The 26160-nt window shown below is 39.3% G+C and overlaps 1 protein-coding gene across 2 annotated transcripts in view; it reads left to right on the top strand.

Annotated features, from left to right (window-relative positions):
* The first annotated feature begins 12519 nt into the window (after positions 1 to 12519).
* Positions 12520 to 26160, top strand: part of VPS26A (VPS26 retromer complex component A) — a 31624-nt gene continuing 17983 nt past the window's right edge. Inside the window, exons 1-2 of one of the 2 annotated variants that reach the window (XM_047825851.1) lie at positions 12520 to 12629; positions 19611 to 19760. In XM_047825851.1, coding sequence (XP_047681807.1) covers positions 12627 to 12629; positions 19611 to 19760 — 153 coding nt within the window. In that variant the 5' untranslated portion in view covers positions 12520 to 12626. Of the gene's footprint in view, positions 12630 to 12760; positions 12980 to 19610; positions 19761 to 26160 lie in introns of those variants that run through there. The other variant, XM_047825850.1, reaches the window with a different exon arrangement.

A 26160-nucleotide genomic window follows, 5' to 3' on the forward strand; every position in this document is an offset into this window, starting at 1 on the left:
CCCATTAATAAATCTGTGATTTTTCAGGAGGAAGTTTGTGAGTTTTTTTTTTTAATTTTTTTTTTCAACGTTTATTTTTATTTTTTTTGGGACAGAGAGAGACAGAGCATGAACAGGGGAGGGGCAGAGAGAGAGGGAGACACAGAATCGGAAACAGGCTCCAGGCTCCAAGCCATCAGCCCAGAGCCTGACGCGGGGCTCGAACTCACGGACCGCGAGATCGTGACCTGGCTGAAGTCGGACGCTTAACCGACTGCACCACCCAGGCGCCCCAGAAGTTTGTGAGTTTTTATGCTCAATAGGGTGTTACCGTCATGAGAGCTATTTTTTTGGCTCCCATAACTATTCCAACAGAGGGAAAAAAAGGCATGTTTTACTGCTTTGTGTTTTCTAGTTAAGTGTTACATCTTACATATTTGAAGAATAGAGGAGTGCCTGGGTGGCTCAGTTGGTTGAGTGTCCTTCTCTTGATATTGTCATGGTCCCAGGGTTGTGGGATCGAGCCCTGCATTCTGCTCTGAGCGTGGAGCATGCTTGAGATTCTCTCTCTCTCTCTCTCTCTCTCTCTCTGCCCCTTCCCCTGCTCATGCTCTCTCTCTTTAATGTAAAAAAAGGAAGAAAGAATAGATAGCCTAGGTTGATTTTTTTTTGTAGTTTCAAGTTTTTATTTAAATTCCAGTTAGTTAACATACAGTGTAATATTAGTTTCAGGAGGAGAATTTACTGATTCAGCATTTACATACAACACTCAGTGCTCATTATAACAAGTGTGCTCCTTAATGCCCATCCCCATTTAACCATCCCTAGGTTGGTTTTTATTTATAATACAATACTTTTATGGAGAAAGATTTTAAACTAGCCACAAAGGAACTGTAGAATATTTCTATCTTTGGAGAGGTAATTAGACTGAATGAAAAAGTGTAAGTTTTAGAACTGCAAAGTCCTGGCTTAATACCAATTTCTCTCTTTATTAGCTTTGTAACTCAAGGCAAGTCACTTAATTTTGCTAAGCTTGTCCAGGGAAGGAAATAGTGAAGGGGTTAATTGTGTGAACTCTGAGGGCAGGTTACCTGGATTCAAAACTCTGTCACTCACCCACTAGGTAACCCTAGATCAGTTACTTAACCTCTCTGTACCTCAGGTTCCTCCTCTTTAAAATGAAGATAATGATAGTGCCTACCTTACAGGCTTATTGAGAAGATTGATTAAATTAATGTATGTAAAGTGCTCAGGACAATGTCATTGAGTGAGTGATCAAAAACACAGGCTATTATCATCATCAGTATTATAGGTTAACAATATTTGCCAAAGGGTGGTGGTGAAGATCAAATAAGGCAATATATGAGATACGGTTAAGCTCAGTGTTTGGCACATAGTTAGTCCCTAAAAAAATTCTAATCATGGAAATGTGTGTTATAGCTACTTCATAAGATTATTTTAAAGGTTCCATGTGCCAGGTACTGCGCTAAGTGATGGGGGTACAGAGAGAAACAAAGACCTACAACATAGCCTTTGTCCTTGAGCTTAGAGTCTAACAGAGACTGAATGAGAATCAACGTGTCAGTCTCGCCTGGCACAAAAGCAGACAGATGGAAGTGAATATTCTCAGACACATAAAGGAAGTAGAAGCCAAGTAGATTTTTTAAAATTCTGATTCTTTTACTTTTGGGTTCTATTTGTCAATCATTGCCATAATTCTAGGGCTTTTTAGAGGGGGAAGAGTTAGGGTTTCTTCTAATTTGTACTTTTGAGTAAGTAATCCATCATCATTTTTCTCATATGATACAATCAACAAAAATCTACAAAGGATCAAGTTACCAGGAATAAACAGTTAAGAATATTCCCAGTGTAACGGGGGAAACACATACATAGCTGTAATACATTTTACGTTATATTTTTTCAAATCTGTAATAATTATACACAAAAATCTAAGGTAACAAAGAGGAGGCAATGATTGATTTTGCGAAAGCGTTTTGTCTCCATTCCCTCAGCATGCAGTCTGTTTTACCAGCTGAGTCACTGCTTAAAATATTAATACAATTGATCTTTCAGAACTCTATTTGTCTTCTTAGGTTTACACTAACCCAAGGTTTCTCAGCTTTAACATTATTGACATTCTGGACAGGATACTTCTTTGTTGTAAGGGGCTGTCCTGTGCATTGTAACATGTTTAGCAGGATTTCCGATCTCGGTAGCACTCCTACAGACTTGACGATCAAAAATGTCTTCAGGCATTGGCAAAAGTCCATTGGAGAGAAATATCCTCTCTTCTTGAGAACCACTGCACTAAACCAATGATTATTTTGGGACTTAAGTCTTATCAGTTATGTTTCTAGCTTATAATGGTATAGTATGATTTATCACTTATAATTGGTTCATAGGAACTTGGAACGTTACTATCACAATCATGCAGCTAGTTGATATGTGATTTGTTACAGAGGAAATTATGCACAAATCTACACTTTCAAATGTTTATATGTTGATTACTGGATATTTTATTTCTTTATCTTCTCAAGGACAAAATGCTAATAAAATGAGACTTTCAGAGAATAATAAACAGTTCTTAAGAATTAAAAAAATATAATAGTATCTATTAGCTAATTATTGCTTTTAATAAATTACCTCAAAACTTATTGGCTTCAAATAACAATAAACTTCAATTATTTCATAGTTTCTGTGGGTCAGAAATCTGGGAGTGGATTACCTAGGTATTTCTGGTTAGGAGGTCTTCTCATGAGGTTGCAGTTAGGATGTTAGCTGGGTGGCAGTCATCTGAAGACTTGACTGGGATGGGAGGACCAGCTTTCCAAAATGGTTCATTCACATGGCTGGCAAGTTAGTGTAGCTGTTTACAGGAGGCCTTGACCCTCACTTTGTGGACCTCTCCATTGTGCTACATGACATGGCTGCTGACTTCTCTCAAAGTGAATGATCTGAGAGAGCAAGTCAGAAGCAGCCTTGGAAGTCACACACTATCACTTCCACCTTTTTTGTGTTGGGCATACAGAACAACCTTGATAGAATTTGACAAGGGACTACATCGAAGTATGGATCGTTGGGAGCAATCTTAGAGGCTGGCTACCATAACATGGCAATAAAAAAAAATTATGAGCATTGGGACAGAAAGTTGGGGAAAAGAGAGAAATAAAAACAACAGCAAACCAGATAGGTGGAAAATAGGAAAGAAAAAATATGAAAATGGCACAACCAATCCAGTAAGCCCAATATATGACTAATAGAAGATCCAGGAAGAGAGAGGAGAGAAAAGAGGTGAGAGGAAATCAAAGAAATGTATCAAGGTTGCAAGATACAAAGTCAAAATAGAAAACCATACACACAAGCATTAAAGAATTAGAAAATGTAATTTTAAAATTCCATCAAAAATATAAATGCTTAGAGCTAAATTTAGCAGTAGATGTATAAGACCTCTACACTGGAAACTACAAAACATGGCCGAGAGAAGATCTAAATAAATAGAGAAATATACCATGTTCATGGATTGGAAAGCTTGATATTGTTAAGATGTCAATTTCCCCCAAACTGAGCTACCAATCTCAATAAAAATCATAGCAGGTTTTTGCTGTTGTTTTTGTTGTTGTTGTTGTTTTGGTGGAAGTAGATTAACAATTCAAAAATTTGTGTGGAAATACAAAAAATTTAACCAAAACATTCTAGAAAAAGAACTAAGTTCCAAGTAATTACACTTCCTTACATCAAAGCTTACTATAAAGCTATAGTAATCCAGACAATGTGGTATTGTATAAAGGTAGACAAACAGATCAATGAAATAGAATAAAAACTTAAGAAATAGATCTATAATTATATAGTCAATAAATTTTTGACAAGGCACCAAAGCAATTTGATGAGGTAAAGAAAATTATGTTCAATAAATGGTGCTGGAATCATGTGGACATAAGTAAGCCCTCAAATCCCACCTCATGTTATTTGCAAACTTTAATTTGAGATGGATCACATACCTCAATTTAAAAGCCAAAATTCTCAGGTCATCCAAAAACATTTAGAAAGTAAATAGGCAAGCTATAGACTTAGAAAAAATATTTTCAATTAATATATCTGATACAGGAAATGTATCCAAAATATTTAATAAACTAGAACTCAATAAGATAAACATCCTAATAAAATATTGACAAAGTCTTTTTTTTTTTTTTTGGAAAGAGGATTTTTTACTTTTTATTTTATTTTTTAATGTTTATTTATTTTTGAGAGAGAAAGAGACAAAGACAGACAGACCATAAGCGGGAGAGGGGCAACATGGAGGGGAGACACAGAATCCAAAGCAGGCTCCAGTCTCTGAGCTGTCAGCACAAAGCCCGAAGTGGGGCTTGAAATCATGAAGTGTGAGATCATGACCTGAGCCAAAATCCACTGCTTAACCGAGTCACCCAGGTGCCCCAAAGATTAGCAAAGTCTTAACAAACACTTCACAAAAGGAGGTATACATATGGCCCACAGGCACATGAAAATGTGCTTGACATTAATCTTCAGGAAAATGCAAATTAAAACTACAGTGAGAGTCGCTTGGGTGGCTCAGTCGGTTAAGCATTCAACTTCGGTTCAGGCCATGATCTCACAGCTCATGAGTTCAAGCCCTGCGTTGGGCTCTGTGCTGACAGTTCACAGCCTAGAGCCTGCTTCTGATTCTGTGTGTCTCTCTCTCTCTCTCTCTCTCTCTCTCTCTCTGTGCCTCCCCCACTCGTGCTCTCTCTCTCTCAAAAATAAATGATTAAAAAAACCTACCGTGAGATAACTACACATCCATAATGGCTAATATTGAAAACATTGACAGCACAAAATGTTGGCAAATATGTAAAGATGCTAAACTTTTAAATACTGCTGATGGGAGGGTAAAATGGCACAACGGTTTTGGGAAAGGGTGCGGTAGTTTCTTAATAAATATATACCTGTGCTACCCAGAAATTCCACTTTAGGTATGTTCACAAAAGGGCTTGTATATGAATGCTAATGGCGCTTTCAAAAAACAGATGTCCATTAACGGGAAGAAAGGAAAAATATTCTGTAATCTATTCATACAATGGAATACTACTAAGCAATAAAAACGGACAAACTGCTGAAAACATAGAATAACATGGATGAATTTCAAAATGATTATGCTCAGCAAATGAAATGAGACACAAAAGAGTACTTACTGTGTGGTTCCATTACTATGACATTACAGAACACTCAAAGCTAACCAATATTGAAAAAAATCAAAATAGCATTTGCTTCTTGGAGACGGGGTTGGTTGAGACAATATAAGGTTTTCTGGGGTTGATGGCAGCATTCATATCTTGATAGAGGTGTAGGTTAAACAAATGCATGCATTTGTCAAAACTGATCAAATTGTATACTTAAGACTTGCATATTTCATTGTATGTAAATTATATCTCAATTAAAAAAAAGGGGGACACTGAGATAAAACATTGAGTACATTTAAGAAAAGAACTATGTATTTTTGAAAGAAACAATTGCTGTTTACAATGGTGACTTGAAAAAGGGGAAAAAAAGAGTATTTACCGTGATTACAACTGTACCGGCTAAAGTTAAAGAGAATAAATATATTCTATTTATATATTCTCTCTATATTTTCTACTACATATATATCCTATAAATATATTTATATATTTATCTATATATATCTATATATATAGATAGATATCTATATATAGAGATGGTATATATTTATATATATTTTTTCATATATATCATGTTACAAATTTTATATATTATATATTTGTATATTTTAAAATATATTTATATATATTCTATATCTATTTAGAATACATACCTATATTCTAAGTTGAGAAAAAAAGTGTTTTTATACTCAGCATACTGTAAATTCGATTTTAAGGTTTTCATTCTTTTGGTGTATTTATTCTTTTTTTTTCCTTTTTCTTTTTACTTATTTGAGAGAGAGAGAGAGAGAGAGCAAGGGAGAGGGACTGGAGGAGAGAGTGACAAAGAGAATCTTGAGCAGGTTCCACGCTCAGCACAGAGCCTGACATGGGGCTTGATCCCATGACCCTGAGATCATAACCTGAGCTGAAATCAAGACTTGAATGCTCAACTGACTGAGCCACTCAGGTGCCCCTCATGTATTTGTTCTTGATTCCCTTTATTTAGCTTTGGCTGTCAACTCTGCAAATAGCTGCTCCTTTCCACCGTCACAGGTATTAATACAACTTTTTAGTTTTCATGAATTTCAACAAATGGCTATTTTTCTCTTAAGAGGTTGCTGGTAGGTAAAGACTCAAATTATCTTCTCACCTAATACTTTTTTCCTAAACCTGGTCCTTCTGTTTGTGAAAGTAAATGCTCATAAGTTAGTCATATTTTCCCCACCTCTTTTATTTGCAAAGGGCAAATTTACAGATGTCACAGTCCTTGCCTGGAAAAACACTGTACTTACAATCCAGCTTTAACATTCTGGCTTGCCAAATAAGTAGATAGGTAGGTAGGTAGGTAGGTAGATAGATAACTTGCTCAACAGCTCCACTGCCCCTTGTATTTATTACAATAACATAGCTATTGGGTTTTGATCAGCAGAACAAGTCATTAGCACAAATTGGCCTTTGGCATGACCTTCTTTGCCAGCTCTTATTCATACTTGGCTTCAGCGTTTCTTCACTGCTGCTACTTTTCTTTCATTTATTCTCCTTAATGTGTTGATATTTAGGCCCCCAGACAAGAGTGGGTGGGAACCAGAATAGCAGTCAAGATAACAGGCATATCTTCTAAGTATATATATAAAAAAATCATCTTCTTTTTTCATTAGTAATGTCATTTCATGAAGATTTGGCATTGTTTTTGTGATTTTCTTCTCACAGTTCAAATGACAGTATCAGCATCAATACAGTTATGAGTAATATACTAATACCTAATACAGCTTTAAAATAACTTTTGGAAATTTAGAAATCATTGGACTCCATCCAGGTTCTATCTGACTTATTAAACGGGCTTTGACTATGCTCTTTATTATTATTATTTAAAATAATTTTTTAATGTTTACTTTTTTGAGAGAGAGAGAGAGAGACAGTGCACGAATGAGGGAGGGGGAGAGGAAGGGGGAGACACAGAATCCAAAGCAGACTCCAGGCTCTGAGCTTGTCAGCAGAGCCTGACATGTGGCTCGAACCCATGGACTGTGAGATCATGACCTGAGCCAAAGTCGGACGCTTAACCAACTGAGCCACCCAGGCACCCCTAGTATTTATTAATGTCAAGTGGGTAGTCTGGTAGGGTTAAAAAGAACTGTACTGTAAGTCAGGTCATCAGCTCTTCTACCCTCACCATTTGTATAGTCTTGATCCTAATAAGAGTCGGGACTAGTTGATCTCCACTTAGAGATCTAATTAAAAATTAAGTCAAAATATTTACTGTGGGTTTGCTGGGTTTTAGGTACTGCAGTCGGTCAGAGGTATGGGATGAAGTTGTAACTTTTGGTTCCTTCCCTAAACTGGTAAGGAAGAGAAACTATTTAAAGGGAGGTGACTCCTCCTTTCATATTTCAGTTTAAATGTCACTTTCCTACCACCCTATCTAAAAATAGCTCTTTTCTGAGGCGCCTGGGTGGCTCAGTCGGTTAAACAGCTGACTTCAGGTCAGGTCATGATCTCGTGGTTAGTGAGTTCGAGCCCCTCGTTGGGCTCTGTGCTGACAGCTTGGAGCCTGGAGCCTGCTGTGGAATCTGTGACTCCACCTCTCTCTCTGTCCCCTCCCCAGCTCATGCTATGTCTCTGTCTCTCAAAAAATAATAAACGTTAATAAAAGAAAAATTTAAAAATAGCTCTTTTCCAGTCATGTCACCATGTTTATTTCTTTTTAGTGCTTTCTTCTATTTAAAAATTTTATATTTAATTACTTGTTTATTGACCACTTTCTACACTAGAACATAAGTGCTTGGGGACAAGAACCTTATTATTATCATTCATTATTATTATTATTACTTTCTAATTGGTTCTATCTCCACAGCCTAAAACAACACCTGTCATTTAGTAAGCACTCAATAACTATATGTTTAATGAACAAATGTCTGCATCCCAGAATCCAAATATCTGGCTTCAGGAAATAGTTATTTGATGGAGATTCCTATTTAAAAAACAACAACAACAACAACAACAACAACAAAACTATCTAGAAGGGGAAAACATAGAACACATTCCCTCTTCTTAGATTTAGCTTTACTTTCTTTGCAGCCTTAAAGTTTCATTTGTTTTTGTTTCATTATTATCTATATTTTATTAAAGTTTACTTATTTATTTTGGAAAAGCGTGTGGCAGAGGGGCGAGGCCGAGAAAGGGGAGAATCCCAAGCAGGCTCCTTGCTGTCAGGGCAGAGCCCCACAGGGGCCTTAATCCCACAAACTGTGAGATCTTGACCTGAGCTGAAACCAAGAGTCAGATGCTTAACCGAGTGAGCCACCCAGGCATCCCTTTACCTATATTTTAATGCTGATTTGAGCATCAACAATAACAGAGACGAACTTTAAAACATGTACAGGGGCGCCTGGGTGGCGCAGTCGGTTAAGCATCTGACTTCAGCCAGGTCACAATCTCGCGGTCCGTGAGTTCGAGCCCCGCGTCGGGCTCTGGGCTGATGGCTCAGAGCCTGGAGCCTGTTTCCGATTCTGTGTCTCCTTCTCTCTCTGCCCCTCCCCCGTTCATGCTCTGTCTCTCTCTGTCCCAAAAATAAATAAACGTTGAAAAAAAAATAAAATAAAAAAATAAAACATGTACAAAGATGTTATCCCACTCCACTAAATAGGAATTTTAGAGACACACAAAGGAACACATTTAACCACAGTGTAGGGCTAACCCACAGATCATGGTTTTTACAGAAATTTCTACTTTATAAACTTGGTTTAGGATTTTTTGCAGCTAAGGTTATGAAGGATGTTGATGCGCAGTTTTCTTTCCTGTAATGTCCTTGTTGGATTTTGACATCAGGGTTACTCTGGCCTAAGAAAAAGAGTTGGGAGGCATTCTCTCCTCCTGTATTCTCTTAAAAAGTTTGTGTAGAAAGCTTGGTATTGTTTCTTTGTTACAGTTTTGTAGAACTCACCAGTGAAGTCTGCAGCCTAGATGAATTTTAGGGTGGGAAGATATTAAATTTTGTGTTCAATTTCAGTGATGTAAGACTGTTCAGATTTTGTATTTCCTCTTATGTTCGTTTCAGAAAGTTGTTTTAATGGAACATGTCCATTCCCCTAAGTTGTCAAACTTATTGGCATAAAAGTTGTTCACATATTTCCCTGTTATCCTTTTGATGTCTGTAGGATCTGAAGCGATGCCTTCTTTTCCATTCCAAATATTGTTAATTTGTGTTTTCTCTTATTTTCTTGATCAGTATTGCTTATCAACTTCATTAGTCTTTTCAAAGAACCAACTATTGGATTTCTTGATCTTCTCTACTGCTTGCCTGTATCTATTCCGTTGTCTTCCGTTCTTATCTTTGTTTTCCTTCCTTTTACTCTCAGAGTTTAATTTTTTTGTTGTGGTAAAAAAACACACAAAATTTACCAACTTAACCATTTTTAAGTGTACCGTTTGGTAATGTTAAGTATATTCACATTGTGAAACAGATCTCCAGAACATTCTCATCTGGCAAATCTGAAGCTCTATATTCGTTAAGTAGTGACTCCTCTTTCCCCCTTCCCTCAGCTTCTGGGAACCATCATTCTACTTTTTGTGTCTATGGATTTGACTAGATACTTCATATAAGTGGAATCATCCTGTATTTATTTTTTTGTGTACGACCTATTTCACTTAGCATAGTGTCCTCAAGTTTCCTCTATGTTGTAGGGGGTGATAGGATTTCCTTCCTTTTCAAGACTGATTAATATTGCATTTATCTGTCTGTGAGCATCTGGGTTGCTTCTACCTCTTGGCTATTATGAATGAATATGAGTGCTCCTATGTGCTATGAACATGTATGTGCAAATACCTCTTTGAGACCCTAGTTTCAATTATTTTGGATACATAGCCAGGAGTGGGATGGCTAGATCATGACAGTTCTATTCTCAATTTTTTAAAGAACCTCCACGCTGTTTTCCATAAGGGGCCTTGACATTTTGTAATTCCACCAGCAGTGCACAAAGTTCCAATTTCTCCACATCCTCACCCATACTTGTTATTATTTTTAATGGTAGCCACCCTTGGGGCGCCTGGGTGGCTCAGTTGGTTAAGCGTCTGACTTCAGCTCAGGCCATGATCTTACAGTCCATGAGTTTGAGCCCCTCGTCGGGCTCTCAGACCTGGAGCCTGCTTTGGATTCTGTGTCTCCCTCTCTCTCTGCCCCTCCCCTGCTCATGCTCTGTCTCAAAAATAAATAAAAACATTAAAAAAAAATAGTAGCCACCCTGGGGTGCCTTGGTGGTTCAGTCGGTTAAGGGCTGACTCTTGGTTCCAGCTCAGGTCATGATCTCACTGTGAGCTCGAGCCCTGAAGTGGGTTCCATACTGACAGTGTGAAGTCTGCTTGGGATTCTCTCTCTCTGCCCCTCCAGTGCACACACACTCTCCCTCTCTCTCTCTTTCCCTCTCAAAATAAATAAACTTTAAAAAAAGTAGCTGCCCTAATGGCTGTGAGATGCTATCTTGTAGTTTTAATTTGCATTTCTCTGATTAGTGATGTTGAGCATCTTTTCATATGCTTATTGGGCATTTGTATATCGTCTTTGGAGAAATATTTGCTCAAGTCTTTTGCCCATTGTTTAATCGTGTTATTTGATTTTTTGTTATTGAGTTATAGTATTCTTCCTATAGTCTAATACTAAGAATATATGTTTAGCTGTAGGAGTAATTTATATAGTCTTAATATCTTATCAGATATATGATTTGCAACTATTTTCTCCCATTCCGTAGGTTTCGCTTCCACTCTGTTGTGTCCTTTGATGCATAAAAGCTTTTAAGTTTGATACAGTCCCATTTGTCTATCTTTGCTTTTGTTGCCAGTCCTATGCCTGTCATTTCTGTTGCTTTTGGTGTCATATTCAAGAAATCATTGCCAAGTCCAAAGATCTTCCCCTATGTTTTCTCCTACCAGCTTTATAGTTTTCAGTCTTAAGCCCATTTTGAGTGAATTTCTCTATACGGTGTAAGGGTCCAACTTTACTCTTGTAAGTGGAAATCCAGTTTTCCCAACACCATTTGTTGAAGAGACTGTCCTTTCCTCATTGAGTTGTCATGCCATCCTTATTGAAGATAATTTAACCATCCCTGTGAGGACTTACTATATATATATTTTAGATAAGCTTTAAGTTCACAGAAAAGTAGAGTGCAAAGTATAGCTCTCATATACCCCCTGCTCCTCTCCACGTGTTCATATGCTTTTACTTCCAGATGTGAACTTACATTGCTGATTTTTAAACTCTTCTTTTCAAATATATACATTTAAAGCTACAGACCTCCCTGTAAATACTTCGTACCATAAATTCTGCTATGTTGTATGTTTTCTTTTAGTTCAAACTATTTTTAAGTTTCCACTAACGTCTTCTTTGACACAGAGGCTTAGAATTATGTTGCTTAGTTTCCATATGTTTGTGGATTTTCTGACTATCTTTTTGATATTTCTCGTTGAATTTTTTTGTGGCTAGAGACCATACTCTCATTTTATGCTTGCTTTATGGCCCTGCGGCACAAACTGGATTTTGTTTTACGATGGGATAACGATGGCGCGTTCAGATTATCATTTTTTTCCTGCTTTGGTCAGGTACAGAATACACCGTGGTGGTTCAACACTGCTTTTAAAAACTAAAACAGCCTCCCATTCAACTGGAGGGCCTCTAGGCTACACCACAGCGTCAGGATGCGGTTAAAACCAGAGTAGTGGCTAGTAGCATCACCTGTTTTAGGAAGGCTTCCCCCACCTCACGGACTGGCTGGGCTGCAGGGCCTGGGGGAGGCGGGGCTAGATCGCAAGCTATCCGCGTACTTTACAAAGCAACGGATGTAGCACCCTCACGTTTTTTCTATTGGTCGGCTCTTCAGAGGCTACAAAGCTAACAAGTTCTCAAAACCCAGAACCTCTCAGAAGGAGCGGGAGCTGGGCAGAGTTCCAGAAAGATGGAAAAATGCATAATCCCTGGATGAAGAGAGCACGTACCCTGCGAGGCCTAGGGAAGCAGGGCCTCGGGTAACAGCGCCCCTTCGCCTCGGAGGGGCCCTAGTAACCCACCCAGGGAGATAACCCCCCCCTCCTTTTCCAGTTACTCAAACTTCCACAGGGAAGAGGAACTGGGCGTGGCAAAGCCCGTTAGCCGACCGCCCCTCACGTGACGGAAGAGAGGGAGAGGAGGGCCTGTGGTGCCTGCGTCCGCCCAGGCCCCTCCCACTTTACGTCATCTCAGTGGCCCCGCCTCCTCAGCCGTAGGGTGGAGCACGAGGCCCCGCCTCCAAACTGCCAGTCCTCGAGGGCCTGGCTGGCCAGTGGGGCGGGGCAAGAGGCCGGGAGGGGACCTGAGCAGGGGGAGAGGAGGAAAGGAAGGGAGGGGTCACGTGCGGCCAGCGGCTCCAGGTCACGTGACGGGCGCTGGGGCGGAGGGAATCTGGGCTGGGAGTTCTCCTGAGGGAAGCGGAGTGAAGTGGGGGGGACGCGGCGGCGGCGCTGACAATGGTGAGTGCGCGGCGGCCCGCGCGCTCGCCTCCAGTCCTGGCCCTACAGCGCGCGGCGGGCCCGCCAACGGCGGGCCGGGTATCCCGGGTGGGGCGGAGGGGAGCGGCAGGAGGGGGGCGGCGAGCAGGGCGGGGAACCGGGTTAGGCCTGTCTAGCCACCCCGGGATCGGGGAAGGGCGGGCGGGGCCGCCTTTTCCCGGTCTCGCAGAGGCCCGAGCACCTGCGGGCGGCTGCGCGCTCTCCTGGCCATGTCGGAGCCTCTGCCCGCCTTCCTCGACCGGCTGTGGGGGCCCTGGCTGGGTACTCGGACCCCGCCTCTGCGGGGGCTCAGCGCCGCCTCCCCTTCCAAGGTAGCTAGTCCCTCCGCTCCTTCCGGACAGCCTAGCTTCCCTTCAGGTGGAGTGACCCGGGAGTCCCCCAGTTCCGGGCTGGTGGGGGGGGGGGGGTACTGGGTCACTCTCTTTCAGTGTCACGAGCTTGATAAACTCCGGGTTGTTGTTGTTGTTGTTTTAATCTCTTTGTGGTGACATTCTGCCGTATCCTGACCCCAGTTCAGCCTTGATTTTGACACTTGTAGAATGGGAGAAAAAAAGGAAAGGACGTTGAAGTGGGATGATTTTAATTCAGACACTGGTTTTGTTTTGTGCCCGCTAGTTTAAGCTTTGGCTCTCATTTCCTTCCCCAAGCCATTTTCTAGAAACTTAACGCTTCGGGATGTTGAAATGGCCTAGGGAACAGAGAAGGGAGGGAAATCGGAGTACTCCAACCGGTTCGTGAGAAGCACAAGGCGTTTAACTTGGTGTGTGTGGGCCGTCTCTAGATTGGATCTCATTTGGCTCACTTTGTGGTATTCGTTTGATTTTAACAAGTGTACGTTGAGTGCCTACTGTGTGCTCTCTTGATACTATTAGCTTTACCAAAGCTCACTGGTTGAGTAAACTGAGAGTTTTGGCTGAAGCAGAAGCTAGGTTTATTTTAAAAAAATTAAAAATAAATTGTTTCGAGTGAATACATCTTAAACTCAGAAATCGTGTTGATTTAATTAAAATCAGAAAAGTAAAAGACCTATTCATTCTTAAACTGGGGGCCCTTTTTTTCATGCAACAAATAATTACTTAGGCTGGCCAGGGGCCACGAGCAAGACTGAAACAGGCCTTGCTCTCTTGCAGCTTACAGTCTAGAGGGAGGTAAACATCTGTTTGTACAAATTATTTATTTAACGTGGAAATTACAGTTGTGATAAATCTAAAAAGGAGACCTTGCCTAGTGAGGGAGTTAGGGAAGTCTTTTTTAATTGAATATAATTTGCCAAGAAGACATAAAAGGCCCTCCTATTTATTGCTTATTTTTAAAATTACTACTTTTAATAAGCTTTTGAATAGTTTAAGAGCAATTTATTTTCAAGTTACTCATCAAACATAAACTGAATTGTAAAGCTTTATAACACAAATGGACATAAATGTAACCTATGCAAGAAAATTTGCTGTTTCATTGCTTGTGTAAATTTTGAGAGCCTCCCTATCTACTCACCTTGAGTTGCATTTCTTTACATCCACTGGAGGTAGTGAAATTTCTTCAGTGAGGGCTAAAGAGTTTGTTGGCTTTTAACATATTCACATGTAATTTTGCTGGGTGGTAATGCCCAGTATGGGTTTATGAATTATATGGAAAATCTTAAGTTAACCTAAAGGTGATAGGAGGGTTAGGCCACAATTAGAAAACTGTAAAAACAATGCTGTAATCTTTTAATAGTCATATATATTGCAGGTTAGCTACTTAAAGGCTACCTAAGAGTTTTGACTTGTATATTATTGTCTAATATTGCTCCTGAAAATCTCATATTTTAAATACTCACTTGAAGATATGAGTAATCTTTCAGTTTAGTACATGCCTTCTGTAATTTCAGCAAAAGCCTATGTTAATGTATACTAACCTTCTTTACAATTTTCATTCACTTTCTACCTCCTAGTCTTCACCATCTTGTCAATTATGTATTTTGATTTCTTTACGTAACAGGAAAATGATTAAAATTTGATGTGAATAATTAAAAAAGATTTTAATTTTATGACTTTTGTTTGAAATGACGAAGATGCATATCTTGTAGTAAAAACTTCAAAAGCAAGACTTTGGGTAGACAAATCTTTTTTCTTTCAACTCCTTTTAGAAGGAAAACAAAGGGGCGCCTGGGTGGCTCTGTCGGTCTGGTCGCTTAAGCATCTGACTTTGGCTCGGGTCATGATCTCAAGGTTCATGGGTTTAAGCCCCCCTTGTTGGGCTCTGTATTGACAGCCTAGGGCCTGCATCGGGTTCTGTCTCTCCCTCTCTTTCTCTCTGCCCTCCTTTCCACTTGTGTGTTCTCTCTCTCAAAAATACATAAACAACAAAAAACAAAACGAAGGAAAAAAGACAAACTTTTTCCTCAGATGTCTTTTTCTCTCCGTTGTCTACTTGTTACTTGTAAGACATTGACAGTTTTCTGGAGGCCTTTGATAAGACTAGTTTGTTTTTGATGTGTCCTAATGTGAAAAACTGGGTGTTAACCTGGTGCTGAATTCTCATGGTGTTTGTTAACTTAATCTTGTTAAAATGTTACAGTTTATTAATCTATTATGCTTCTGTATGTATTATAACTAGGCTTTTAAAAAAAATCTAATCTGTCCCCATCTTAGTGTTTTGACAATTTATGTTGAAAAGTAAGCCTACTTTTTAAAGTTTTAGTTGTGAAATACTACATGCATACAGAAAGTAATAGAGGATAACATAGCTTTCACATATTTTTAATGCGTAGGAATTTTTAATTTTTACCTATCATGTCAAAATAAGACTTACTATTTAACTATATAATTATGTTATTAGTTAATTGTGAAGTTTTATAAGACTAGCAAGTGTGAGCGGGGGAGAGGCAAGAGAGAGGGAGAGAGAGAATCCCAAGCAGGCTCTGCGCTGTCAGTGTAGAACCCCCATGTGGGCTCGATCTCCTGAACTGCAAGATCATGACCTGAGCTGAAATGAAGAGTTGGTCGCCTAGCCTGACTGAGCCACCAAGGTGCCCCTCTTTTACACCACTTTAATTAGTGGCAATTTTGATTTTGATCTTTTAGTGTCAGCTTTCAAATCCTAAGTTCTCTGTGTGTTAAGTATCCATATGTGGGAAAAGTTACCATAATATTTGCTTTTATTTGTAAAAGAATTTTTGAAGTTTTCGAATCTCATTTTTCCTGGAAGCAGCTCTGGGAAGTACTAAAGGGGAATGAAAAAATTGAATCTTATTTTCCTGCTTCTATTTTATATCTTAAATGAGGTTGTTGTCTTCTACCCTTTCATAATTGCTCCTCCCATAGCAGTTCCCACCTTCCCACCCTTCCCTGCCACCTTGGCTGGCTCAGTAGTTTGCACATAGTTGATAATTAGTAAATATCAGCAGACTGATTTTGAGCTGCTGTACATTGTCATATCTGTAGCCCTTAGGAGAACATAAACCATCTTGAGCAAGTTTTGAATTTAAAACTTGGGAGTGTGAAAGCTAACTAGGAAGGGACAGTGCATATGACCTATCACTGATGTTTTTCATTCTAAGTTCAGAATCATTTTCTGATTAAAATTAGTTTTCTGGTTAAAATTGACTTTGTTATTTGTAATGTTGCCAGGAAAGATTAAAACATTGCTGAAAGGAAAACATGCTGCTTGTGATTTTGTAGTATGTCAAAAATACAAATCTGGCAATTTTTTGAGTTGATTTCTTGAAATTACGATATATTTATTTTTAAACTTGCCCATTTTTTTTTTAAGTTTATTTATTTTGAGAGAGAGAGAGCACAACTTGGATGAAGGCAGAGAGAGAGGGGAGAAGGAGAATTCCAAGCAGGCTCTGGCTCTGCACAATCAGTGTTGAGCTGGATGCGGAGCTCAAACCCACAGACCGTGAGATCAGGACCTGAGTGGAAACCAAGAGTCAGACGTTTAACCGACTGAGCCACCCAGGCATCCCTGAAATCACAATCTTTTTGTTAATATAGGATTAATAAAACCCAGCAGGCTCAGAATTTAGGAAAACACTGTCTTCTTTGATCATGGTATCATCCTGTGACCTACTGAGTTTTAAGAGGATCATTAGCTTGCTTGCTGTTACTCTGCTACCTAAGGACAGAATTGAGATTTGATGCAAGTTCCTTGCTTTAGACTTATCTACTGCACTGATGGCTGACTTTTGGGGGGAGGGCTAGTTTCACCAAATATTCCAGATTTAACTCCTTTCTTTTGTATCTATTTTTTATTATGAGGACAGCATGTGTTTTTAACTTTTTTATATTTAATTTTTTAAGTTTTCTTTAATGTTTATTTTTGACAGAGAGAGAGAGAGGCAGAGAGAGAAGTAGATAGAGGGTCTGAAGCAGGCTTCACGCTGTCAGCCCAGAGCCCAATGTGGGGTTTGAACTCAAACTGTGAGACCATGACCTGAGCCGAAGTCGGGCACTCAACCGACTGAGCCACCCAGGGTCCCCAGAACAGTATGTGTTTTATTCAATATTAATTTAACATTCAGTATATATTTTAATGCTTTCTACTAAATCCCACATACTACCCATTGCTACTGTGTCTTCAGTGATGAGCAAAGGATAAAGTATCTGTCCTCACAGAATTTACGGTTCAGTTAGGGATTCAGGTATTGAATAAGCACACAGTATAATAGATGATGAAGTAAAAACTACATGGTGTTGTGAGGCCTAAATTTGGAGACTCTAGTTTCAATTAGGAAGGAAAGGAAGGCCTCTTTATGGAAATGAGTCAGACTGAGACTCAGAGGATGAATTAGTTAGGTTAAGGATACTTGGTCTAGGATGAGAAAGAAACTGGCAAATTTGATTAACTTGGATAATTTGAGGCTGGTGTGGTTGGAGGTAATGGGTAGAGCCAGTTACATGTAGGCCACGTTAGGGAATACGTGTGTGTGTGTGTGTGTGTGTGTAACAGTGAAGTACAGAAGAGTGCACAAATATACAGCTTGATGTATCTTCACAAAGTGAATGAACCTGTGTAGGAAGTGCTCTGATAAAAACAAACAGCATAGGGGGGTGCCTGGGTGGTTCAGTTGGTTGAGTGACCCACTTGAGCTCAGGTCATGATCTCATGGTCTGTGTGTTTGAGCCCCGCATCAGGCTCTGCTGACAGCTCAGAGCCTGGAGCCTGCTTCAGATTCTGTGTCTCCCTCTCTCTCTCTGCCCCTTCCCCACTCATGCGCTATCTCTCTCAAAGAATAAATAAACATTAAAAAAAAATTGAAAACACAACAGCATAACTAGCCCTCTAGAAGCTCCCTCTGTGCTCTCTTCTAGCCACTTCCTGATTTCTAATACTAGAGTGTATGTTACATGTTTTTGACTTTTTAATAAACGGAATAATATTGCATGTGTATTCTTTTTGTGTCTGGCCTCTTTCAGTATTAGTGGGTATGTGTGTGTGTGTGAGTCATCTGTGTGTATAGTTGTGTCTCATTCCTTTGCCTATTTATGAATAGACTAAAATTTATGTACCCATTCTCTTGTTGATGGATATTTGAATTGTTTCCTATTTGGAGCTGTTGTGAACAATGATGTTATTAACATTCTTACATTTGTTTCCTGGTTCATGTGTAAGAGTTCTCTTTAGGGTAGATAACTAGGGGTGTAATTGCTGGGTCATGGGGTATGTATATCTTTAGCTTTACCAGATAATGCCACCTGTTTTCTAAAGTAGTTGTTCCCATTTGTACTCTCACCAGCCTGTTGAAGGATTTTAAACAGCATATGATCAGGTTTATGTTTTTGAGAGATTACTATGGTTGTGTAGGGCAGACTAAGAAAGGATGTAGGATGACAGGATAGGAGATGGTTCTTCATGTAAATTTTATTATTTATTTATATTTTAGAGTCAGAGGGCCAGAGGGAGAGGGGGAGAGAGTGAATCTTCAGCAGGCTGTGTCCCCAACACAGAGCCTGATGCGGGGCTCATCCCACAACCCTGAGATCATGACCTGAGCCGAAGTCGGATGCTTAACCGACTGAGCAATTGAGACACCCCAGCTTATACATTTTCTTCGGAAAAATTCACAGAAATTTAGTCAGTCTCCTCTACTAGAGCCAGTTTTATTTATTCCAAGGGCTTACACAATGTAACACATCCTGTTCAGACCCATATCGCAGTGCATTTTATAGTAAGTAGTACATGGTAATAATTCATTTGGATCTATACGCATAATTTGGGTTTTATGAGTTCTGCTATATGAAAGAGCCACACAGAAGAATAAAGGTGACTTTTCAAACCATATATTAAGAATTAATTTTTAGGGGTGCCTGGGTGGTACAGTCTGTTGAGTGTCTGTCCCTTGATTTTTGCCCAGGTAATGATCTCACAGTTTGTGGGTTTGAACCCCACATTGGGCTCCACACTAACGACATGGAACCTTCTTGGGATTCTCTCTGCCCCTCCCCTGTGCACTCTCTCTCAAATCAATAAAAAAAAAAATTTTTTTTTTAGATTTCTGGTATATGTTAGTAATTATTTATAGCATTTACCTATGGCAATGATTGAAATTATAGCATGTTTAAATTTTAGTTTTCTTTTTGTCTTTTAAGAAATTGTGGTAAAAAACATATAAATTTGTCCTCTTAACATTTTAATGTACAGTACAATATTAGTTGTATGTGCATTGTTATACTAAATTTGTTTAGGTTTTTTGTTTTTTTTAGGATTTTATTTTTAAGTAATCTCTATACCCAATGTAGGGCCCAGGCTCACAACCCCAAGGTCAAGAGTTGCATGGTCTGACCCAGCTTGGGTGCTCCTAAATTTGTTTAGTTTTGATGTGGAATTTAAGTTCTTATTTCCTTGTTGTACTCAACAGATTTGCAGTCTGTTTAACTGTAGGTCATAGGTAATTTTACTTGAATTACAAAATGTACTGTCTGACAACACATAATTATGGGCATTTTCCTTTTATTTCAGAGTTTTCTCGGAGGCTTTTTTGGACCCATTTGTGAGATCGATGTTGTCCTTAATGATGGGGAAACCAGGAAGATGGCCGAGATGAAAACTGAAGATGGCAAAGTAGAAAAACACTATCTTTTCTATGATGGAGAATCTGTTTCAGGAAAGGTAAATCTTGTGTTTGGGAGAACTACCTAGTTGTAGGATATTAGAATTAGTCATCAAAGTTGTCTGTGCTGTTTCTAAATTTGAATGATTTTGTTGGAGATGGAAGGTTTTTTGGGAAGGTCAGCTAAAATCCTTGATTCCATTAGAGCATCTATAGGAAAGATTTTTTTTTTTTAAAGTTTACTTATTTATTTTGAGAGAGAGAGAGAGAATGGGGCAGGGGAGGGGTACACGAAGAGGGGGAAAGAATCCCAAGCAGGTTCCACACTATTAGCGCAGAGCCTGACTTGGGGCTCAAACTCACGAACTGGGAGATCATGACCTGAGCTGAAGTCAAGAGTCACTTGACTGACTGAGCCACCCAGGTTCCCCTACAGGAGAGATTCTTACTGGAAGGATTACAGGGACAGAGTCTAAAATTGTACGCAGAATTTTGTGTTTGTGACTATGCATGTTTCGCTTTAGCTTCTTCATTGGGGCTGTGATGCACTCAAAAGTTTGTTTCTCCTTTTACGTTAAGTTGAGTTGTAGAGATTGGGGATAATTCTTTAGTATACCTTTCTAAAAATTTCTTTCTCATTCTTTGTAGCTTATCTCTCTACACTACTACTGTGGTGTCTGTTGATCTCATTTCTTGGTACCCTGTAGAGGATTTAATGTACATTTGGAATGTATCTATGCATAGTCAGATACGTTTATGATACCTTACGTAAGGTTTCACTTTTGCCCCTTTTCCTTATCAAGCAATGTAGAAGAAGAATCTTTTTTTGTAGAAGAATAATCTTACACCTTAGCAAATATGATTGATACCCATTAATCATAACTTTTGTTTGTTTGTTTTTTAATTTTTTTTATTAGTTTTCTTTATTTTTGAGAGGCAGAGAGAGACAGAGTGCTTGTGGGGGAGGGGCAGAGAGAGAGGGAGACACAGAATCGGAAGCAGGCTCCAGGCTCCAGGTTCTGAGCTGTCAGCACAGAGCCCGATGCGGGACCCGAACTCAGGAACCGTGAGATCATGGCCTGAGCCAAAATAGGACGCTGAACCGACTGACCCACCCAGGTGCCCCGTTTGTTTTTAAGTCTAGAAGGGAACATTTATTGTCTGGTTTAACATAATCTTATGTCATCTGGGCCAATTAGGAGTTCATGGCTGATGTTTATAGGACAAATAAAGGAAGAGGACAAATTTAAGGAAATAAAGCTACTTCAGTGTGGTTTTTAAAAAACAGTAGGCCTTCAGATTATATTTTTGGAATTGCTAGAGATCATATGTAGACCTAATCAATAACTATAGACTACATTTTTTAAAATGATAAAACCTTTTGTAGATAAATGTTTTCTGTTGCTCAAAAGATACCGTATCTGGAATCTGATTATTTATTGACCTGAGATTTTTTTTTTCATTTTTAACCTTTTTATTGTAAAATAAAACACGTAGAGAAAAACCACAAAATAAATATAAGGCATGTTTTCTTGTAATTACCATTGATGTCAAGAAAGAGAACTTTGCCAGTTGTCCCTGTGTCTCATCTCAGTCAGTTATAGTCTCTTCTCAAAAGAAGCCAGCCACTATGCTTTCTATAATAATAAAATCCCTTGTGTTTCTTAATCGTTTTTGTTCCTTTAAAAAGATTGATATCGCTTTTAAATCTCTTTCAATCTCTGGTTCCCTCTTTATGACTATCTTTTCTTTAAACTTTGAAGAACTTGGGACACTTGAACTGCAGAGTTCTTTGTGATTGGATACTCATGACAGAGTTTTTGCCTTGTAAATCGGTAGCTGAATTTAGAGACTTGATGAGACACAAGTTAAATTCTATTGGCAAGAGTATATGTGGGTAGTGTTTTTGTTGTTGTTGTTTTTATCAGAGGGCTACATGATATTTGCTTTTTGTATCTATTTTGCAAATGTTGTAACTGCTGTTAATATTGATTCCTGACATACCTTTAGAACACGTTATTAAATAGATGACTTATGAGTATTTTGAAAAGATAGCTTAAAAGAGAAGAAAACAAGCATTGATTATCTGTGACCCAGCATGTTCACTAAGAACAAGTCTAGGTTTTCTGAAATATCTGAATATAATAAAAAAGATTGTTGGATTAGAGTTGGGAGATCTAGCCATGACTTTACCAATCTTGGTAGATAATTCGGGGCAGTCATTTAACCTTATGGATTTCACCTTAAAATTAGGTTGGACTGAATAATTGGTTTCCAGACTTGGCTTTGCATTGTAGGGACTCTGCATAAAAATCCTGCATATATTAGATCTAGTTTTGAAGTTCTAAGAGGTCTGATATCCCATCCAAAGCAAGAATAAATTCTTTTTATGGTATTCCTGACATGTGAATTTCTGTCTGCATACTTTTTTTTTCCAGAACTTTTTTTTAAGAATTATTTTTTTAAGCAGTTTTAGGTTTACAGAAAAATTGAGAGGGAAGTACAGTTATTTCCTGTATACCTCCTGCCCTTATACATGTATAGCCTCTCATTATCAACATCACTCACCAGAGTGGCATAGTCTTTACCAAGGACAAGCCTACATTGACACATCATAATCACCCAAAGTCCATAGTTTACCTGAGGGTTCAGTCTTTTAATGTTGATATTGTGTGAGTTTGGACAAATGTATAATGACATATATCCCTCATTATAATATCATACAGCATAGTTTCATTGCCTGAAAAATACTTTTCTTTGTACTACCTGTTCATCTCCCCTGTCCTCCCCCGCCGATTGTTCTGCCAGTTCGTCTTCCCTGTCCTGCCCCCTAAACCACTGACCTTTTTATTGTTTCCATAGTTTTGCTTTTTGCAGAACGTCATGTAGTTGGAATCATACAGTATCTAGCCTTTTCAGATTGGCTTCTCTAACTTTGTAATACGCAAGGTTCCTTTATGTCTTTTCACAGGCTCATTTCTCTTCGGTGCCAAATAATATTTCATTGGATGTATCACAGTCTTTTCTTTTTAAAGTTTGTGGGTTTTTTGGGGGGGTGGGGGCACCTGGGTGGCTCAATTGGTTAGGCGTCTGACTTAGGCTCAGGTCATGATCTCGAAGTCTGTGAATTTGAGCCCTGTGTTGGGCTCTGTGCTGACGGCTCAGTCGAGCCTGCTTCAGATTCTGTGTCTCCGTCTCTCTCTGACCCTCCCCTGCTTGCTTGCTGTCTTTCTCTCATTAAAAAAAAAAGAATTTCTAAAGTTTTTTTTTTTAACTTATTTATTTTGAGAGAAGGAGAGAGACAGAAAGAGTGGGTGGGCAAGCAGGAGGGGGGCAGAGAAAGAGGTGGAGAGAGAATCCCAAGCAGGCTCTGTGCTGTGTGGGGCCCAAATTCACAAACTGTGAGATCGTGACCTCAGCTGAAATCAAGAGTCAGATGCCTGATTGTGCCACCCAGACACCCCACATGTGCTACAGTTTATTTATCCACTCACCTACTGAAGCACATCTTGGTTGCTTCCAAGTTTTGGCAATTTATGAGTGAGCCTACTACAAACATCTTTGTGCAAGTTTTGTATAGGTATAAGTTTTAAGCCCATTTGGATGAATACCTAGAAGTGTGCTTGTTGGATTGTGTGGTAAGCCTATCTTTAGCTCTGTAAGAAGCTGCTAAACTGTCTTTCATTGTAGTGCTACCATTTTGCATTCCTTCAGCAACGTGTGAGAGCACCTGTTGCTCCACATCTTTGTCAGCATTTGGTGTTGTCAGCTTTCTGGATTTGGTCCATTTTATTTATTTTATTATTTTTTTTTAACATTGATTTATTTTTGAGAAACAGAGTGAGACAAAGCGTGAGTGGGGGAGGGGCAGAGAGAGAAGGAGACACAGAATCTGAAGCAGGTTCCAGGCTCTGAGCAAGCGGTCAGCACAGAGCCTGATGTGGGGCTCGAACTCACAAACTGTGAGATCATGACCTGAGCCGAAGTCGGATGCTCAACCAACTGAGCCACCCAGGCGCCCCTGGATTTGGTCCATTTTAATAGGTGTGTAGTGATAATGGGATGTTGAATATCTTTTTTATGTTTATTTGCCAAATGTTTATCTTCTTGGTTGAGGCTCCTGTTCACATGATCTGCCTAATTTTTAATTGGCAGATTTTTAAATTGTTTGTTTTCTTCTTGTTGAGTTTTAAGAGATCTTTTTATGTTCTGGATAACAGTCCTTTACCAGATGTGTCTCCTGCAGATATTTTTTCTCATTCTATGGCTTGTCTTCTCATAGTCTCATTCCCTTGATTGTTACATGGTATTAATTTTGATTTCCCTGATGTTCAGTGAAGTTGAACTACTTTTCATAGATGTATTAGCCATTTGATATCTTTTATGAAGTGCCTATTCAAGTTTTTTGGGGAGTGGGGAGAGCTCATTTTTCTACTCAGTTGACTTTTTTCTTATTGATGAATAATATTGGAGAGACAGTGCGTGAGAGTGGGGGAGGAGCGGGGGCGGTGGGGGGGGGGGGGAGGTGGACAGAGGATCTGAAGCGGGCTTCGCTGCTGATAGCAGCGAACCAAAACTATTGAGATCATGACGTGGCCAAAGTTGGCCGCTCAATTGACTGAGCTACCCAGGCGCCCCCTTGTGGCTGTCTTTTGATGAATAGCTCTTAATTTTAATACATTACAAATGTTACGTTTCCTTATTATTATTTTTTTAAGTTTATTTATTTTGAGAGAGCACGAGCCGGGGAGAGGCAGAGAGAGAGAGAAAAAGAGAGAATCCCAAGCAGGCTCTGCACCATCAGTGCAGAGCCCGACATGGGGCTTGATCTCGCAAACTGTGAGATAATGACCTGTGTCAAAATCAAGAGTCTTAATGACTGAGCCAATCCAGGTGCCCCAATTTCCTTTTTGTTAGTATGTTTTGTATCCTATTTAAGGAATCTTTGCCTACGTTATGGGCATGAAGATATTCTCCTGTTACCTTTCTCCTGTAAATTTGTTTATTTTACACACTTCACATTAAAAATTTTTTTTAATATTTACTTATATTTGAGAGAGAGAGAGTGCATGAGTAGGGGAGAGGCAGAGAGAGATGGAGACAGAATCTGAAGCAGACTCCAGGCTCTGAGCTGTCAGCACAGAGCCTGACTTGGGGCTCGAACTCACGAACCATGAGATCATGACCTAAGCCGAAGTCGGATGCTTAATGGACTGAGCCACCCAGGTGCCCCTACACTTCACATTTAGAGCCTCAGTTTGCTTGGAGTTGATTTTGTCTGTGTGACATAGGAGTCAAGGCTAGTTCCCCCTACCCCCCACATGGATATCTGGTGAACCCAGAACATTTATCGTTTCCTTCATTGCACTGCAATATCACCTTTGTCATAGTTTAGAGGTTGTATGATTTTATTCCAACTTCTCTGTTGTGTTCCGTTGGTCTATTTGTGACATTTGCTTTCTTTTCTTTTTTAAAAAATAACCTATTGAGTATAACTCACATACCATGAAATTCACTCTTTTGAAGTGTACAAGTCAGTGTTTTTACTATATTTGCAGAATTGTACTGCCATCGCCACTAATTCCCTAACATTTTCATCACCCCAAAAGAAACACCATACCATTAGCAATCGCTTCCTTAGTGCTATACACTGAATATTTGTGCCTTCTTAAAATTCATGTGTTGAAACCTAATTGTCAACGTGATGGTATTTGGAGATGGGGCCTTTGGGACATGATTAGGTTATGAGAGCAGAACCCTTATGAATGGGATTAGTGCTCTTATAAAAGAAACCCCAGAGAAATCCCTTATACCTTCTGCCATGTGAGAACACAGTAAAAAAGATAGCCACCTGTGAACCAGAAAGAGTGCTCTCAACCAAGTCTGGTGGCACTTGATCTGATCTTGGAACTTCCTAGCCTCCAGAACTGTGAGCAATGAATTTCTGTTGTTTACAAGCCATCCTGTTGACAGTATTTTGTAATAGCAGCCCGAATGGACTGAGACACCTAGCAGTCGCTAATCTACAAATCTTTCTTTCTCTATGGATTGGCCTTTTCTGGATATTTTATATATATGGACTCGTACAATATATAGCCTCTGGTGTCTAGCTCCTTAATGTGATGTTTTCAGGGTTCATTCCTTTTTAAAAAGTTAGTAAAGGGGCGCCTGGGTGGCGCAGTCGGTTAAACGTCCGACTTCAGCCAGGTCACGATCTCGCGGTCTGTGAGTTCGAGCCCTGCGTCAGGCTCTGGGCTGATGGCTCAGAGCCTGGAGCCTGTTTCCGATTCTGTGTCTCCCTCTCTCTCTGCCCCTCCCCCGTTCATGCTCTGTCTCTCTCTGTCCCAAAAATAAATAAACGTTGAAAAAAAAAATTAAAAAAAAAAAAAATAAATAAAAAGTTAGTAAAAAAAAAAAATATATACTAAATTTGCCATTTTATCCATTTTTTAAGTACAA

Source organism: Prionailurus viverrinus, chromosome D2 (assembly GCF_022837055.1).
Source record: "Prionailurus viverrinus isolate Anna chromosome D2, UM_Priviv_1.0, whole genome shotgun sequence".
Taxonomy (NCBI): domain Eukaryota; kingdom Metazoa; phylum Chordata; class Mammalia; order Carnivora; family Felidae; genus Prionailurus; species Prionailurus viverrinus.